Source organism: Pelophylax lessonae (genome assembly GCF_965119305.1).
Source record: "Pelophylax lessonae genome assembly, chromosome: 1".
Taxonomy (NCBI): Eukaryota; Metazoa; Chordata; class Amphibia; order Anura; family Ranidae; genus Pelophylax; species Pelophylax lessonae.
The window spans coordinates 226,198,607-226,214,787 of NC_138768.1; the positions used below are offsets into that span (position 1 = coordinate 226,198,607).

At 42.8% G+C, this 16,181-nt stretch overlaps 1 protein-coding gene across 1 annotated transcript in view; it reads left to right on the forward strand.

Annotated features, from left to right (window-relative positions):
- ALDH2 (aldehyde dehydrogenase 2 family member) overlaps positions 1–460 on the forward strand; it is a 63,022-nt gene extending 62,562 nt beyond the window's left edge. Inside the window, exon 13 of the mRNA XM_082255944.1 lies at positions 393–460. Within this exon, the coding sequence (XP_082112070.1) occupies positions 393–425 (33 nt within the window). The 3' untranslated portion in view covers positions 426–460. The remainder of the gene's footprint in view (positions 1–392) is intronic.
- The last annotated feature ends 15,721 nt before the right edge of the window (positions 461–16,181 follow it).

Sequence of the window (16,181 nt, forward strand, 5' to 3'; positions counted from 1 at the left end):
AAGAGTGTGCTGGTCTTTCATTTTTCTATATTCCCATAGGATTTATAGACATTAGCTGATTGGATTTGGTGAGGATGTGATTGTCTTCAGCCCTCTTCAGTTTTTCTTAATGTGGCACCACACTTTATTCTGTTATTGACAACTACAGCAGTTCTGCCCACAGAAATGTATCTGTTGGCCAATTTTCTTATAAAGACCACCTTGGTTGGAGCTGCAAAGGTGGGGAAAACAATGGGCTTGTTTAATATAAATGGCTTAAAACTATCACATGGTAATATAAATAATCTCATAGTATTGAATGTTAACTGCCTACGTATTTTGTAGCTTACACTGCTAACTTGTCAGCTACACAGTGTAGATTTTACTATAACAGCCTTTTTTCCATCTTGCAGGTGACAATTAAAATCCCACAGAAGAATTCGTAAGCTGGACAGTCATTTCCTCCATTTCCAGCTCATGTGATCTGCTTTCAAAATGTGGCTTTTATACACCAAGAAATGTAAATTCAGCAGTTACTTTTCAATTCTTTCTTTCAGTAGGACCAATAGAATTTCTAGTCTAAACATATTGTCCCTTCACTAAAAGATACATTTTCTGTTTCATGATGGTCTTGTTTGGCTGTGTTCTGTAATAAAGATGTCACTTCTAATAGCCTAAGCTTTGGCCAAAAGGAGGTTGAATAGTATCTGTCCAAGTGGAAGAATGAACACTAAAGTTTGCCATCCATCTCAATAAGCTAGTTGTACTAAGGTAGCAGTTCTGTGTATTAAAAAAGTGACACATTAGTCTGTTGTGAACTAAGCACTTACTACTGTATATTGTTACAATTACAATAAAAGTCCATGTCATGTTTAAGTCATCTGAGTTTTGTCATTTTTTTTAACTTTATTTCTTCCCCTTAAGCTATTTTAGCTGTTTGTTTCTCTTACAGTGTCTGTTTTGTACCAGAAACATCCTCATTGGCATAATTTTAATCTGGACAAATTATAGAATAGTTTTGTAATCTTTGTTTATAATTTTCCCCCAGTCGTCTTCCAGGTCAACCCTTAAGAGATGGTGTACTTCCCACCCAATGGGAAACACATTGACAATCAACTCTTTAGGGGGCCCCTGGTCTCTCTTTCCTCCATTCGGAGGTGACATGTTGCCTGAGGGACCACCAGGGGCTGCACCTGGGGCATGTGTCTCCTGGTGTGCAGCAGGGAGAGTTATTGAATCTCTGGACTGTGGGGGTGAGTGCGCCCTTACCAGTGCTGGTTGGTGGAGGAGGTCAAGTGTGCGGTTGTGGGCAACCCTCCTTGTGCTGTGGGCAGGAGGCGACCTGGATTCCTCCTCCCTCTAAGCCCAGGCTAGGACATAGGCAGTGGGGCTGTCATCCCTTGTGTGGCTCCGGTGAGGGGGGTATGTACCTGACACCGGAGGCTGCTTGACCTAGAAGACACTGGTGCATAATTTCCGGGGTGGGACGACCTCATCGCCAGGGGAGTTTGTCTGAACCCTTAAAAGGGACAGCAAAGACGCCACAGTCCTGAGGATGCAAGAGGACGATTATATTCCATCTCCTGGGGATTAAGGCACCAGCTGGATGCAGGTAGGCACCGGGGGGGGGGGGGGGTGTCCTTTTGTGCCCAATATAGTGGGTACAGCAGCTAGTTGGTGGTGGTCAGCTGGGGCGCAGCAGGGGGTTTGTGGTACAGGTGTCACTGGGTGTGCTCTGTTATGGTATAGGTTTTCTCACCGACATGGGGCCCCTGAGTTTGTCTTTTAGCAGACCAAGCCGCTTGGACCCAAAGCCCATTCCCAGAAAGCTGTGTGCAAGTGTGGGACCAAGATGGCCTTGAAGTATGCAGAACCACTATGTAAAGTTTGTATGGGGAAACTGGTTAAGGAAGAGCTAACGTTTTAGGTCTTTAAACCTCATCGCCAGGGGTTACTAGTTTTTTGGAATTAAACAGCCTTCCAGAAAGATTTCTTCTGATGAAGCTTCCTAGAGATCCTGAGAAAGCTTGAGCCCTCCCCCTGCTTCTGGGAGATATGGTAGACCAGAAGGTCCTTGCTCCAGTCCCAGAAAAAAAGGCAAGTTTTTTGTTCGCGCATATTTGTCATCAAGAAACCATAAGGAAAGTTTTGACTGATTTTTTGATTTTAAAACCCCTGAATCATGCGATTCGGTACAAAAATCCGTATATAATATCCTTCAACTGAGAACATTCATCACAATCAGGAATGCCTACCTCCACATCCCAAAGGAGGAAAGCTCACAGATACCTAAGGTGGGCAGTGGAGGTAGAAGAGAAGGAATACAACTTCCAGAGTAGTGCTCGCCACTTTGGTCGATCCTCTTTAGTGAGAATATTCACCAAGGTACTGGCGGAAGCCCTGGCCCCTCTAAGGTTGAAGACGATGACAATATTCCCATATCTGGCCAACTACCTCTTTGCGGTACTGACAGAAGAGCAGCTGGCAAAAGGCCTTCAGGAGGCCCAGCATCGGCTCTGTTCATCAGAGCAGAATATGTTTGTTTCTGCCGGAAGAAATTCAGAATTTACCCAGGAAAGTGAGTTCTATACAGAACAACCTTCCAGCATCAATCAGAAAGCTAATGTCAGTTCTGGGTCTGATGACCTTGACAAGCCTGGCTGTTCAATGGGCAAAGATTCACTTAAGGCCACTACAAGCCTTCCTTCTGTAAGAACAACAGAAGGATGTAGACAACACTTCTACTCCCAACCACAGTAAAAAGAGCACTTTGGTGGTGGAGAAACCATGCAAATCTAAATCTGGGTCTGGCATTGTCCTTCACGTGGAAGTTGACTATGGATACAAGCAGTTGGGCAGCCCATGTGGCAGTTGTCCCCGGAAGAAGCCCCTTCCTTAAAATGAAGGGAGCTTATGGCGGTTGCTGAAGTCATCAAGCACTTCCAAGAGCGACTGTAAGGTCACCATGTCTTAATCCTGCCAGACAACACCACAGCAGGTAGCATATGTAAACAAGTGTGGGGGGGGGGGTGGTACTCGGAGCCCTTCCTTAACAGATCTGGAACCAGATCTGCCAGCGGGCAGAAAAGAACCTGCTATCACTGATGGCGATCCACCTCAAGGGGATTGCAACCAAGGTTTTCAGAGATTGCAGCTCACTGGGGAATGTGAGCAATAGACCTCTGCATCCTGAAAAAATGCCAAGGCAAAGATGTTTTATTTATTCCCCTCCCCCCCCCCTGCTAAACCTGCAAGACTGGGCTTCAGTGATACTTCAAAATCCTTGGAAATTCAGCATGGATTACGCCCTCACTCCAGTGCATCTGATTCCTTAAGTCCTAAAGAAATTCTTACAGGAATAGACAAGACTAATACTAATCGCTCCATATTGGCCCTGGAGAGCCTGGTTCTCTCAGCTGTTTTAGTCTCTTAGCAGACCAGCTATGGCTATTTTCTCTCAGGGATGACCTGATGCATCAAGAACCCCCTAGCAGGCCTCAAGCAATGAGCTTCAATTGGTCAGCCAGGCTTCCAAGGAAAGCATCCTAAGGTCAAAAGGGCTCTTGAGAAAGAGTTGTGGCTACACTTGAGTGCCAGAAAGCCTAACACCAGGACCATCTATAGAAAAAAAGTGGAAAAATAACAACTGGTGCAGAGAAAATGACAGACTTAAGTATAGGTACATCAACAATCTTAGAATTTCTGCAGCAGGGTGCTGATAAGGGTCTAGCGCTCAGTACGCTAAAGATTCAGATGCCAAGGCTGTCTGTGTATCTGGAACAGCTGTTACAAGAAGTCCTATTGGTCTCTAGGTTCTGCTGAGCAGTAGCTAATTACAGACTGCCTAAGGCTCAGAGATGCCCCACGTGGAATCTGTCAGTAGTATTTAGGGGCATCATCAAAGCCGGTCGGCTGTTATAAGCAGCGGGAGAGAACGCGGCTCACCCGGATCTCCTGGCCCAACGGGAGGCACGAGCGACCATCTGACACTTCTGCCAGCTGGCCGCAGACCTGAACAAAGCCGGAATTTGCTTTGATCAGATCTAGTAACGCCGCCAGATTTTTAAAAGACAGTACTCAAAACAGCCAAACTTGGTGTTTTGAATGCTTTTACGTGCATAGGAGGGATTTGGGGTCCTTCCATAGAGAGTACCTGTCACTGCCTATTACTGTAACAAGGGATGTTTTTTTTTTAAAAAAAATCAAGAAAGATAGTTTATTGTAAGAAAGGTAAATTGCACAAAATACAAGAATAGCAAAAGTAATAGGATTAACAAGACCATACTGCGTTGAACACATTCTACTGATCTGTTTCTAGTCAGTTAAAACATAGAAAGCACATAATAATAATACTTAAGTCAATTAAGGTTTCAGTAGCATTGTGGTATTTAGAATAATGGCGTAAACAATTCTAACCTCAAAACTTACATTCTTTTATATAACAGTAATGAAGAGGAGAGAAAGAAAGTAAAAAGGAGAGAGATGGAAGAAAAGGGAAAAATATAAATAAAAAGTTGCCTGGTACAGAAAGCCCCCCCCAGCTATTAACAGAGAATTGACCGATTATCGGGGGCTGATATGCACTTTCCCCAATATATCGTAATCTGCCCTGGAAGTTACCAACATTATTGTGACGTCCTCGCGTATGTTGCGCTGCACACGTTCTGCCTTCTAAGACCGCCTCGGACAGCCCCATGTGCAGCCAGCTGCAGTCCAGTCATGGTGCCACCCACAGGCCCTGGCCTCAGCCACCCACCCACCACAGGGTGCCAGGCCAGCATCCAGCCACCCACCCCACAACAGGGTTCCAGCAAGCCAGCCACTGACCCACAACAGGCTAGGGTGAGTGATACCAAGCCAGCCACCCACCACAGTGTTCAGCAAGCCAGGCACTGCTACCCACTACAGTGTTTGAGGAAGCAAGCCACCACAGTGTTCCAGCAAGCCAGCCACCCACAACAGGGTGACACCAAGCCAGCCACTCACCACAGTGTTCCAGCAAGCCAGGCAGCTACCCACCAGAGTGTTCCAGCAAGCCAGCAACCTACAACAGGGTGATACCAAGCTAGCCACCCACCACAGTGTTCCAGCAAGCCGCCCACACTCCCAAGCGTCAGCCACCGACCCAAAACAGGGTGCCGGCCAGCCACCCAAACTGCCAGGCGTCATCCACCAACCCACACTGCCAAGCATCCGCTACCGACCAAAAAACAGGGTGCCAGCCAGCCAGTTATTTCTAAGCTTTTAAGCCTATATTCAATTTCAGTAGTGTCTCTCAAATTTAAATGGCGATGGATAGGCTCAATAACTGCAAAAATACGTCAAATCTTTGGGCCCATCTATAAGTTCATCATGTTGAATTATATCGTGCAGCACAGAAAAAAACAAAATGAATCACAAGGAGAAACATCACCATCCCAGACAACAATAACAGATATGTTTCAGAAAAAAAACAGGTGGCTAAAATCGGATGGAAGACCCCAACTGCTGGACAGAGTAATCACAGAGATGATGGTCACTGATAACCAGCCATATACAATGGTGTCTGACTCTGGATTTAAGCGGTTGATGTCCATAGTTGAGCCAAGGTACACACTGAAGAGTGAGAGGTATTATCGAACCAAAATCCTGGGAAAGATTCAACAAAAGGTCATTGAGAAAGTAAAGGCTATGCTGAAACCAGAGAATGTTAGAAACTCACTCTCATTCACTACTGACTGCTGTTTTGGACAAACAGAATCACTAATGAGTCTTTCATGCCACTTCATTGACAGCGGATGGACAAGAAGGCATTTGGTGTTGAATACAAAAGTGATGCAAGGATCCCACACTGGGGAGTACATTGGAGAAAGGTTTCTAGGCATGCAAGAAGAATGGGGAATCCCCAAAGACAGAGTGATGCTTGTGCTTCAAGACAGCGGAGCGAACATGGTGAAAGGAATGAGACTTGCTAAAGTGTCAGACCTTAGTTGCATGGCACACGCCCTCCAACTTGTGGTAAATGATGGTCTGTCAAACCAGAGAGCTTTGCTTGACATAATTAGCATGCCAAAGAGGTGTGCAGGCCATTTCCACCATTCAATCCTTGCCAAGCAGCGACTGAGGTGCATTCAGGAAGACCTTGGCCCGCCCAAAATCAACTTGATTAACGCTGTTCCAACACTATGGGACTCAACACTTCACATGCTGCAAAGAATGCTGGAGCAGAAGCAAGCTCTTACCATATATCAGATGAATATGGAGGATATTCTTGTCCTACTGCTAATCAGTGGGACATTGTAGCCAATGTCATTGAGACCCTCCTCCCCATAGAAGAAGTGACACTAGAGGTGAGTCATTACGACTCATCTATGTCATCTGTCATCCCATGTGTGAGAGTGCTGAAGATGCTTCTTCAACAGAATGAAGGATCCAACACACGTGGCATTAAAACATGTAGGCAAGCCATGAGGGACAGCCTCGCCAAACGTTTTGAGAAGCACAAAGAGAATAAAAATGTTGTGCTTGCATGTCTTTTGGATCCTCGATACAAGAACCATCCTTTCTCTTGTGATGATGTATTGGCCAAGGCAAAACAATGGCGGACAGAAGATATTTAACAGGAGGTTCCTGCCGAAAAGAAAAGTCAAGAAGAGCAGGTTTCTAATGTGGAAGAGCAGGATGCATCAAAAAGAGAAAAATGTTCAGAAAGACAACGGGCAGAAGAGCAACTTCATCGTGGTCAAATAGATGCCATGTTCAGTGTTTTATTGGGGCCTCATGCGGAGGATTCTTCTGAATCTGCAATAATGAGCCTGGATGATGAACTTCATCTCTATTTGAAGGAGCCAGTATTTGACAGAAGAAGTGGTGATCCTCTTCAGTGGTGGAAAGAAAATGAGACACGCTACAATGCTGCAATTTATGAAAAAAAAAGAAGCCGTTTAACTGGTGAACATGCTGAAATGTTATGCTTTCTGCACTATAATATTGTTCAACTTAACTTGGAGTATTGAAAGTGTAGTAGTATAGTACTAGTGTCCACTCCACTCCATCCCACTGTCTAGCTTTTGGCTTGCTTTTTTTCCAGCAGTTTTGCACTGACTGCGCTGCGCTGCAGTCAGTGCAAAACTGCTAGAAAAAAGCTAGACAGTGGATTAGAGTCAGTGGACTACTGCTGCAGTAGTGAGCCACTCACTGCTGCAATAATTTTAAATCACTACTGCAGTGCAGTCACTGCAGTAGTGATTTAAAATTATTGCAGTGAGTGAGTGTACTACTGCAGCAGTCGTCCACTGACTCTCCACTGTCTAGCTTTTTTTCTAGCAGTTTTGCACTGACTGCAGTTAGTGATTTAAAATCATTGCAGTGAGTGCACTACTGCAGCAGTAGTCCACTGATTCCTCCAATCCAGTGTCTAGCTGTTTGTTGTTGTCTAGGTTTTTTTGTCTAGCAGTTTAATTTGCACTGAGTGCAGTAGTGATTTGAAATCATTGCAGTGAGTGCACTACTGCAGCAGTAGTCCACTGACTTCTCCAATCCACTGTCTAGCTGTTTGTTGTTGTCTAGCTTTTTTTTAGCAGTTTAATTTGCACTGACTGCAGTGTTAGAAATGTTAATAAACAAACATTAACATGTTCAGTAACAGATTTGTGTTGAAAATTGTGTTTATTTTGCAAAACTTTAAAAGTACAAAATATCGGCCCATATCGGCCGATACCGATATGCAATGGCCAAAATATTGGTATCCGCAACGAAAAACAGATATCAGTCGATCACTAGTGAGCACCCACCCTTTGGGGGGTCACAAGAGTGGAGGTGACTCACCTAACAAGCCGCTATATATTCTTGTATCACAATCCATCACTGGTGATTGGGACTGTCTGATTATTCATTTTTGGAAGGGACTCTTCACATTTGATTCCATTTATGCTTCAGTGATTTAGCACCTAATCGCATGAATTTGCATTGTTTGATTTATTATTGTCTCTTCTATGTTTTTTTTGTTTTGTTTTTTTAAATATTTTTATTAATAGTTTAAATTGTACAATACAGTAAAAAATGATACAGGTAAACAATCAAAACTTAATACACAGGGCTAAACAGGTAGGTCAGGCATCTGATAAAACAACATGTGTGAAAGAAAGATGGTCTCGCGTGGTACGGGAGGAGAGCATCAATCTAAATTTATGGGTAACTCTGAAATGGTCTACCATAAGGTATAGGATCGAATAATATACACAATATCCAAGGCCCTAAACAAAACAGAAGGTAGTATAAAGCTTGCAGACAATGAGTTGAGTCACAAAATAGAGGACGTACGGCTGTGGTGGTCAGGTGTAGATATATCCGGCTGAGTGTCGGGTTTGATTAAGGAGTGTGCAACAATTGTCCATAATTATGTGGAATAAGCCTTGGGTCGAGGGAACGTTTCAGATCCATTGGGTATGAGGGAGATGCGGTACTGGTGTCTGGTGGTGCCCCTCCATATATTTAAATAATGTCAAGACTGCTTCGCTTTTGGATGTGGGGAAGACGTGCTCAATAAAGTTGCGCCATCTGTCAGTAAATGCCTTTGTGTTGGGATGGTTTTGTAGCTTGGCATCTAGTTGTTCTCTATAAAGCAAAAGTTTCAAGTCTTTTTCCACCATTGAAATCGAAGGAGGTGAGTTGGTCGTCCAAGCTTTCAGTATGGCCTTTTTTGCTGCCAGGAAGCATAGATGGAGCCATTGTGGAATAGTCTTTTTGCGCTGATTGGGAGCAGAGGGATCTGAAACAGCATTATATATGGGGACTTGTTGATAACGTGCCCTGTGATAGAGTGGGCGTAGTTTGAAACCCTGTACCAAAAAGAGGAGATCCTGGGACATAGCCAAAATCTGTGCGCCAGTGAAGGCTTGGGGAGGTTCCATTGGGGGCACAAGGCCTTTTGAGTTGGAGATTTTGTGTAGTAGGCTGGTATTAATGCTCTGTGTATCAGTTTAATTTGGGTTTCTCTCCATTATTCGTTGATGATACATTTTTGTATCTTCAAATAGCCTGTTATGATATGATCTTCCAGATCAGCAATAGGGAATTATTTTTTCCAGCTCCCAAAGAGGTCTTTGGGAAGTGGTTGCTTTAGGCTGGATTTTAGCTGTTTATAGGCTGCAGAGATAGAGCAGGATATCCTTGATGCCATATCGTCAATAATGGAAGGTATGAAACTGGTCATTAGACTGTTTGAGCATGAAGCAACGTAAGAAGTGGCTTGAAGATAGTATAGCTGGTGACTATCTGGTAGATGGAATTCCTCAGCAATATCCGCAAAGGTTCTCAATGTTGGAGTGGTATTGCGAAGTAGCGAGACAACATGTATGAGTCCCGCTTGTTCCCAAATTCTATAGGCTGCTTGTTCTGAAGATTAAGGAAACATCGGATTGCCACGGATTTGGAGGTATTTAGAGATGTTGTACGGCAATTGCAGTTTCTTCCGTATTTCCCTTTAGGCTATAGCCGTATCGCGTATCAGGACGTGGTGCTGTAAAGATTCGGGAAGCGCCGAAAGCTTACGGTGGAGTATGCCTGCTAAGTGGAATGGATGACTTATGTTACTTTCCAGTGAGTAAGTAGAATAGACTGATGAACCTGTAATCCAGTCCAAGCAATATGAAAGCAGACAAGCTAAATTGTATAACCTAAGATCTGGCATGCCAGCGCCCCCCTCGCTCTTTGGAAGGTGCAACTTTGTTAAGGAGATTTGTGATCTTTTGTTATTCCATATAAACAGAGATCGCTTTATTCAGTGCTTGCACGTCTTTATGTTTGAGCAAAATGGGTATCGTTTGGAGAGGGTAGAGGAGGCGTGGAAAGCTCACCATTTTGACTAGGTTGCACCTCCCAAAGAGCAATAGAGGCAGAGTCATCCATAATTCCAGTTCTTTCTTTTTTTTCTTTTTAAATTTTTTTCTATAATAGGTGTAAAGTTCAGGTGATATAGCGAAGATGGATCTTTCCCAATTCTATTTCCCAAATAGGTTATAAAGTGGCGCATCAGTGGAAAGGGAAGCCTCGCATCCCATTGGTTAATTGTGGGTTGTGTAAGGGATAAGACTTAACTTTTATCCTAGTTTACTTTCAGCCCTGCAATGTCTCTAAACTCGTCTAAAAGGGAACATACGGTAATGAGGTCTGCGTTCGGGTTAGAAGTGAATAGTAGCCTATCATCTGCGAATAGGGCAGATCTAAGTTCCTCATTGCCTATTCGAATACCTCATATGAGCTCTACCTCTAATAAGTATCTAGACAGTGGTTCCAAAGCTACATTAAAGAGTATAGGTGAGAAGGAACAGCCCTGTCTGATGCCCTTGTGTAGGTTGATGGGATTGGATATGCCCACCGTTGTAACAATGCAAGCTGATGGGTTTGTATACATAGATTTAATGAACTCGATTACCCAGCCTGTGAAGCCCATCTTTGCCAGTGACATAAACAGCCATTGAAAGTCGACGTTGTCAAAGGCTTTTTCCGTGTCTAGGGACACTATAGCAATTTGATCAGATGGTTTCGATTTGGCTTGTTCCAACTTCGCCAAGACCTTGCGGATGTTAGCCGTAGCAGATCGACCTTTGACAAAGCCTGACTGGGAGGGGTGAAGGATTGTAGGCAATATAGGCGACAATCTGGCTGCTACAATTTTAGACACAATTTTCACGTCTATGTTTAATAATGAGATTGGGCGGTAGGACCCGGGAAGCGTAGTATCCTTGCCTTTTTTCGCTATGAGTTTTATATATGCCTTTTTGCACACTGCGCAGCACTTTTTAGATTATATATAGTTTTTCACACTAAGTGATTAGGGAGTGATTAGTGCAAGCTGCAGTCTTTTAGGCATAGTTGCTCACAGGATCCTCTAGAGTGATACCTGCACTCTGTACAATGCATTCCTGAACAGTTCACTCTGTACAATGCATTCCTGAACAGTGCACTCTGCACAATGCATTCCTGAACATGTACTCTGTACAATGCATTCCTGAACCTGCTCTCTGTACAATGCATTCCTGAACCTGCACTCTGTACAATGCATTCCTGTACTGTGCACTCTGTACAATGCAGTCCTGTACTGTGCACTCTGTACAATGCATTCCTGAACCTGCACTCTGTACATTGCATTCCTGAACCTGCACTCTGTACATTGCATTCCTGAACCTGCACTCTTTACAATGAATTCCTGAACCTGCACTCTGTACAATGCATTCCTGAACCTGCACTCTTTACAATGCATTCCTGAACCTGCACTCTGTACATTGCATTCCTGAACCTGCACTCTGTACATTGCATTCCTGAACCTGCTCTCTTTACAATGAATTCCTGAACCTACACTCTTTACAATGCATTCCTGAACTTGTACTCTGTACAATGCATTCCTGAACCTGCACTCTGTACAATGCATTCCTGAACCTGCACTCTGTACAATGCATTCCTGAACCGTGCACCCTGTACAATGCATTCCTGAACCTGCCCTCTGTACAATGCATTCCTGAACCTTGCACTCTGTACGAAATGTACCCCTGAACCTTGCACCCTGTACAAAATGCATTCCTGTACCTTGCACCCTGCACAATCCACTCCTGAACCTTGCACTCTGTATGAAATGCACTCTTGAACCTTTCACTCTGTACAATGCATTCCTGAATCTGCACTCTGTGCAACGCACTCCTTGAACCTTGCACCCTGTACAAAACGCACTCCTGAACCTTGCACCCTGTACTAAATGCACTGCTGAACCTTGCACCCTGTACGAAGCGCACTCCTGAACCTTGCATTATTTACGAAACGCACTCTTAAATCCTTCCACAATAAGCATACCACACTCATGGGTAGAGCAAAGGGGGTGGAGTCAGGGGTGGAGCTGGAGGGGCGGCAAAATCAGGTTTCGCCTAGGGTGTTAAAAATCTTTGCACCAGCCCTGCATGCATCGCAAGGCAAGAGCACCACTGCCATGGCCATAACTGGTACTGTAGGAGAAAGGTAAATAGGGGCTCAGCATAACAATAGGGTCCATCGACACCAGGTCCAGAAGCAAAAAAAAAAAATATATATATATATACTGTATATATATACAAAGAAGTTCAAGAGTAAAAAGAAAAAGAACAACCAACATATTTAGGACCAACGTGGCCCATGTGAGTATAAACCGCTCAGGGAAACGTCCATGTAGGACAGTAATGAGGGCCAAATGTAGACTCAGAGATTGAGCAGTGAACTTCTCAGCATTTAAGGTCGCATTTTGAACATGACCCATGTACATGTGCATTAGCGTCTGCAATCTGCCTATTTTAAAATGTCCGGACGGGTGGACACCAACACTGTAAACTCCCAACACTCCAGACCGATTAGGGTACATCAGGTCTAGTTGGTGCGTTAGTGCGCAATGATCTCTCCTCCCTGTCCAGCCAGTGGGAGGCAGCAGCGGGCTTCTCAAAGAAGTGGACCTCCCTTTTAGCGACAATTCACAATTTAGCAGGGTGAAGCATGGAGTATTGGAGGTTGCACTCACAGAGGCGTCTTTTGAAATCCGAGAACTTAGTTCTTTGTTTCTGCACTTCTGCAGAATAATCTGGTAACAATGAAACTTTGGCGTTATCAATGACCAGAGCTTCGCCCACGCCCCTGGCTTTTGCAAGGATTGCATCCCTATCCTTATAATTTAGTAGCTTCAATAAGAACGTGTGAGGTGGACTACCTGGTGGTAGGGGGTGCATAGGCACTTTGTGTGCGCGCTCCACTGAGAACATGGATGCAAAAGTGTCTTTACCAAAGGTTGTCAGCAGCCAGTTTTCAATAAATGCCACAGGGTTCTTTCCTTCTGCTCTTTCTGGTATTCCTATGGCTCTTACATTGTTACGTATCACCCTGTTCTCCAAATCATCCAGCCTTGCAGCATGCTGAGCTACGTTAAGCCCATTTTGTTTAACATCTTTCATTAGGGTGTAATATCATCCTCAACTGTGCTGACCCGTCCCTCTAGGGCAGAGGTTCTCTCTCTCAGCTTTTGCAGATCATGTCTGATGAAGGAGACCTCAGCCTTTATACCCTTAGCCTTGGGCCTCTTTCACATGGGCGATCCGATCCGCCTGTCAGTTTTTCAGGCGGACCTGATCGGATGCTCCATGCATCCCTATGGGGCAGCGGATGAAATTGGTGATATGTCCGCTGACACCCGCTGCTCTCTGATCCGATCCTGTCCATGAAATCCGGACGGATGGAAACCCTATTTTCCATCCGTCTGGAGGATCGGATCAGATGGGATTGGATGAGAACGGACAGGTGGTCCATTCTCATCCGATCTCCCCATAGAGGACAGCGCGTCTGCATATGTAAACGGTGTTCAAACCACACATGTGAGATATCGCTAGAGCAAGAGCAATAATTCTAGCACAAGCTCTGTAACTTTAAACACCGATTTTTAAGTATCGTAGTTTGTCACTATTCCACGAGTGTGCGCAAATTTAAAGCATGACATGTTCAGTATCTATTTACTCAGCATAACATAATCTTTCACATTATACAAAAAAATTGGGCTAGCTTAACTGTTTTTTTTTTCATGAAAGTATATTTCGTCCAAAAAAATTGCATTTGAAAGACCGCTGCGCAAATACGAGACATAAAATATTGCAATGATTGGCATTTTATTCTCTAGTGTCCCTGCTTAAAAAAAAAAAAAAAAAAAACTTAAAAAATAAATATATACATATATATATATATATATATATAATGTTTGGGAGTTCCAAGTAGTTTTCAAGCACACAATACTGATCTTAACTTGTAAGCAACAAATGTCAGAAAAAGGCTTAGGTATGAAGGGGTTAAACAGCCACAACTGACTCAATGATGGGGGGAAAAATGGAAAATTGATATCAAATACTTACCATAATTTTCCTTTCCTGATGGACTCCATGGCAGCATACGTATTGGGTTTAGTCCCGCCTCCAATCCTACCCTATAGGACATCCACTCCCATAAACCTTTGCACCTGTTCAGCACATGTGTTCTGTAACTATCCTCCTTAGAACTGGGAGGGAACTCCTGCTGCCATGGAGTCCATCAGGAAAGGAAAATTACGGTAAGTATTTGATATCAATTTTCCATTTTCCTGACAGACTCCATGGCAGCATACGTATCGGGAAATAGCTCGCCGTACCCAAGCAGGGTGGGCAGGTGCTGAACAAAAAGCATTCTCTGAATGGGGGCTCCTGCTGAGCGATTAACCACCTGTGTTTAGAATGTAGTAGGCCAGTCACTCAGAACGGCAACTCAGAAGCAATTGGAGATCAACGAAGCAGCAATGTCTGCTTCAGTGATTTCCAACTTCCAGGAGGATTAGCCATGTATGGTTTATACACAGTTACATTGGACCAAGCTGAACCAATAACATACTGATGTCAATGAAAATGGGCACTGGCAATAGTATGGGTTTATGGAATTGTTTTATACGGCTGTATTGATTGTGATAGAAATCTAAGTGATTACAGTAAACCCCCCTCCATTGCGGGGGTTACGTTCCGGACCAAGCCGCGAAAAGTGAAATTCCGCGAAATAGAAAAACCGTATTAAAATGCATTGTAAGCATGTTTATTTTACTGTCACTGTACGTGTAGAAGCATTTTAAGGTCTTTAAACACACTTTTAAAACAATAGACACTCATTTAAACACATAAAAGATACTAAGAGACATAGCAAGAGCTATGGAAAACACAAAAATATTTCATTTTTAATGATTTATATAGTAAAATAACATTACAAAAAAAAACGCGAATTACCGGGACCGCAAAAACTGAACCGCGATGGAGCGGGGGATTACTGTACCTATAGTTTGGATAATCCTGGTGATAGTACTAGTGTTATTTAACCAAAAGTGCAACCAGTGTATAAATATGGGTATAGATAAAATCAAATAGTAATCCCATTAAATAAACATATTTGATAAAACAAATATTTTCAAGTATGTTATGTGGTTAGAGGATCTGTCACACATCCATCCACCAATTTTATTAGCTATACATTTTAACAATGAGCGGGATCACATCAGAATATCCTTATACATAGACCATACATGCACCTATGTTTACCCAATACATCGATATGATTTTTTATGCAAATTAATAGTTTATTTTTATATCATTGCATTTTAGACCATTTTTTTACAATAGATGAATATAATACAACATGTGTCATAAGCAGCAGTAAACTAATAGCGATCGGCGCAACTGAGCATTTTCTCATGGCTAGTATGGGCACACACAATGAGTTAGAAGTGGGAGGATCTTAAGTTTCATTTTTTGGTATTTTACCAAAAAAATAAAAAGGGCAGCAGGCATCTATAATTCATATAGGGTTATTCCATATATAAAAAAAAACAGGCGCCTTCACTTTGAAAATAAAATAACATAGTGATGCCTGGAATTATTTTTTAATATTGTGGATTTTAGCATGTGTATGCAAATGGGAAGTTTGGATGGGTCTTGTTAAATATGGTTTTAATAGATGTAGATGACAATTATATATAGATACATTTTTTAAAGCTATGAGGACATGAGTGAGACATACAGTTACGTTTTTGAACATTTAGATACTGAAATGTACGTATTGACTCGCTGAATGTGCAGGATGTAGTAAAAACCACCAGGAGGCTCCAAGACATCATAAGAGATCATTTCTATGACAAAAGTAGGAGAAGGAAAGTATTGCAGCTAGATATTTCATCATTAACCAATTGACCTCCCGGAGATTTATGCTCCTTATAACCTATATTTTTTTGTGATACGACACTGCGGTAATTTAACTGAAACTTGTGCAGTCATGGGACACTGCACCCAAATAAAAGTTATGTCCCCTTACCCCCCCCAAAAATAGAGCTTTCTTTTGGTGGTATTTGATCATCTCTGCATTTTTTTATTTTTTTGCGCTATAAAAAGGGTGTCGATTTTAAATAAAAAAACAATATTTTTTACTTTGTTATAAAACATATTCAAAAAAAATGTTAAATATCAAATTTCTTCATAAATTTAGGCCTATATGTATTCTGCTGCATATCTTTGGTCTAGGTTTTAGTGCCTACAAACCATGGGATATTTTTTATTGAATTTGTATTTATTTAATTTTTATACTAGTAATGGTAGTGATCTGTGACTTATAACACTACTGCGATAATGTAACTGACAATTGGACCCTGATGCTGGCCA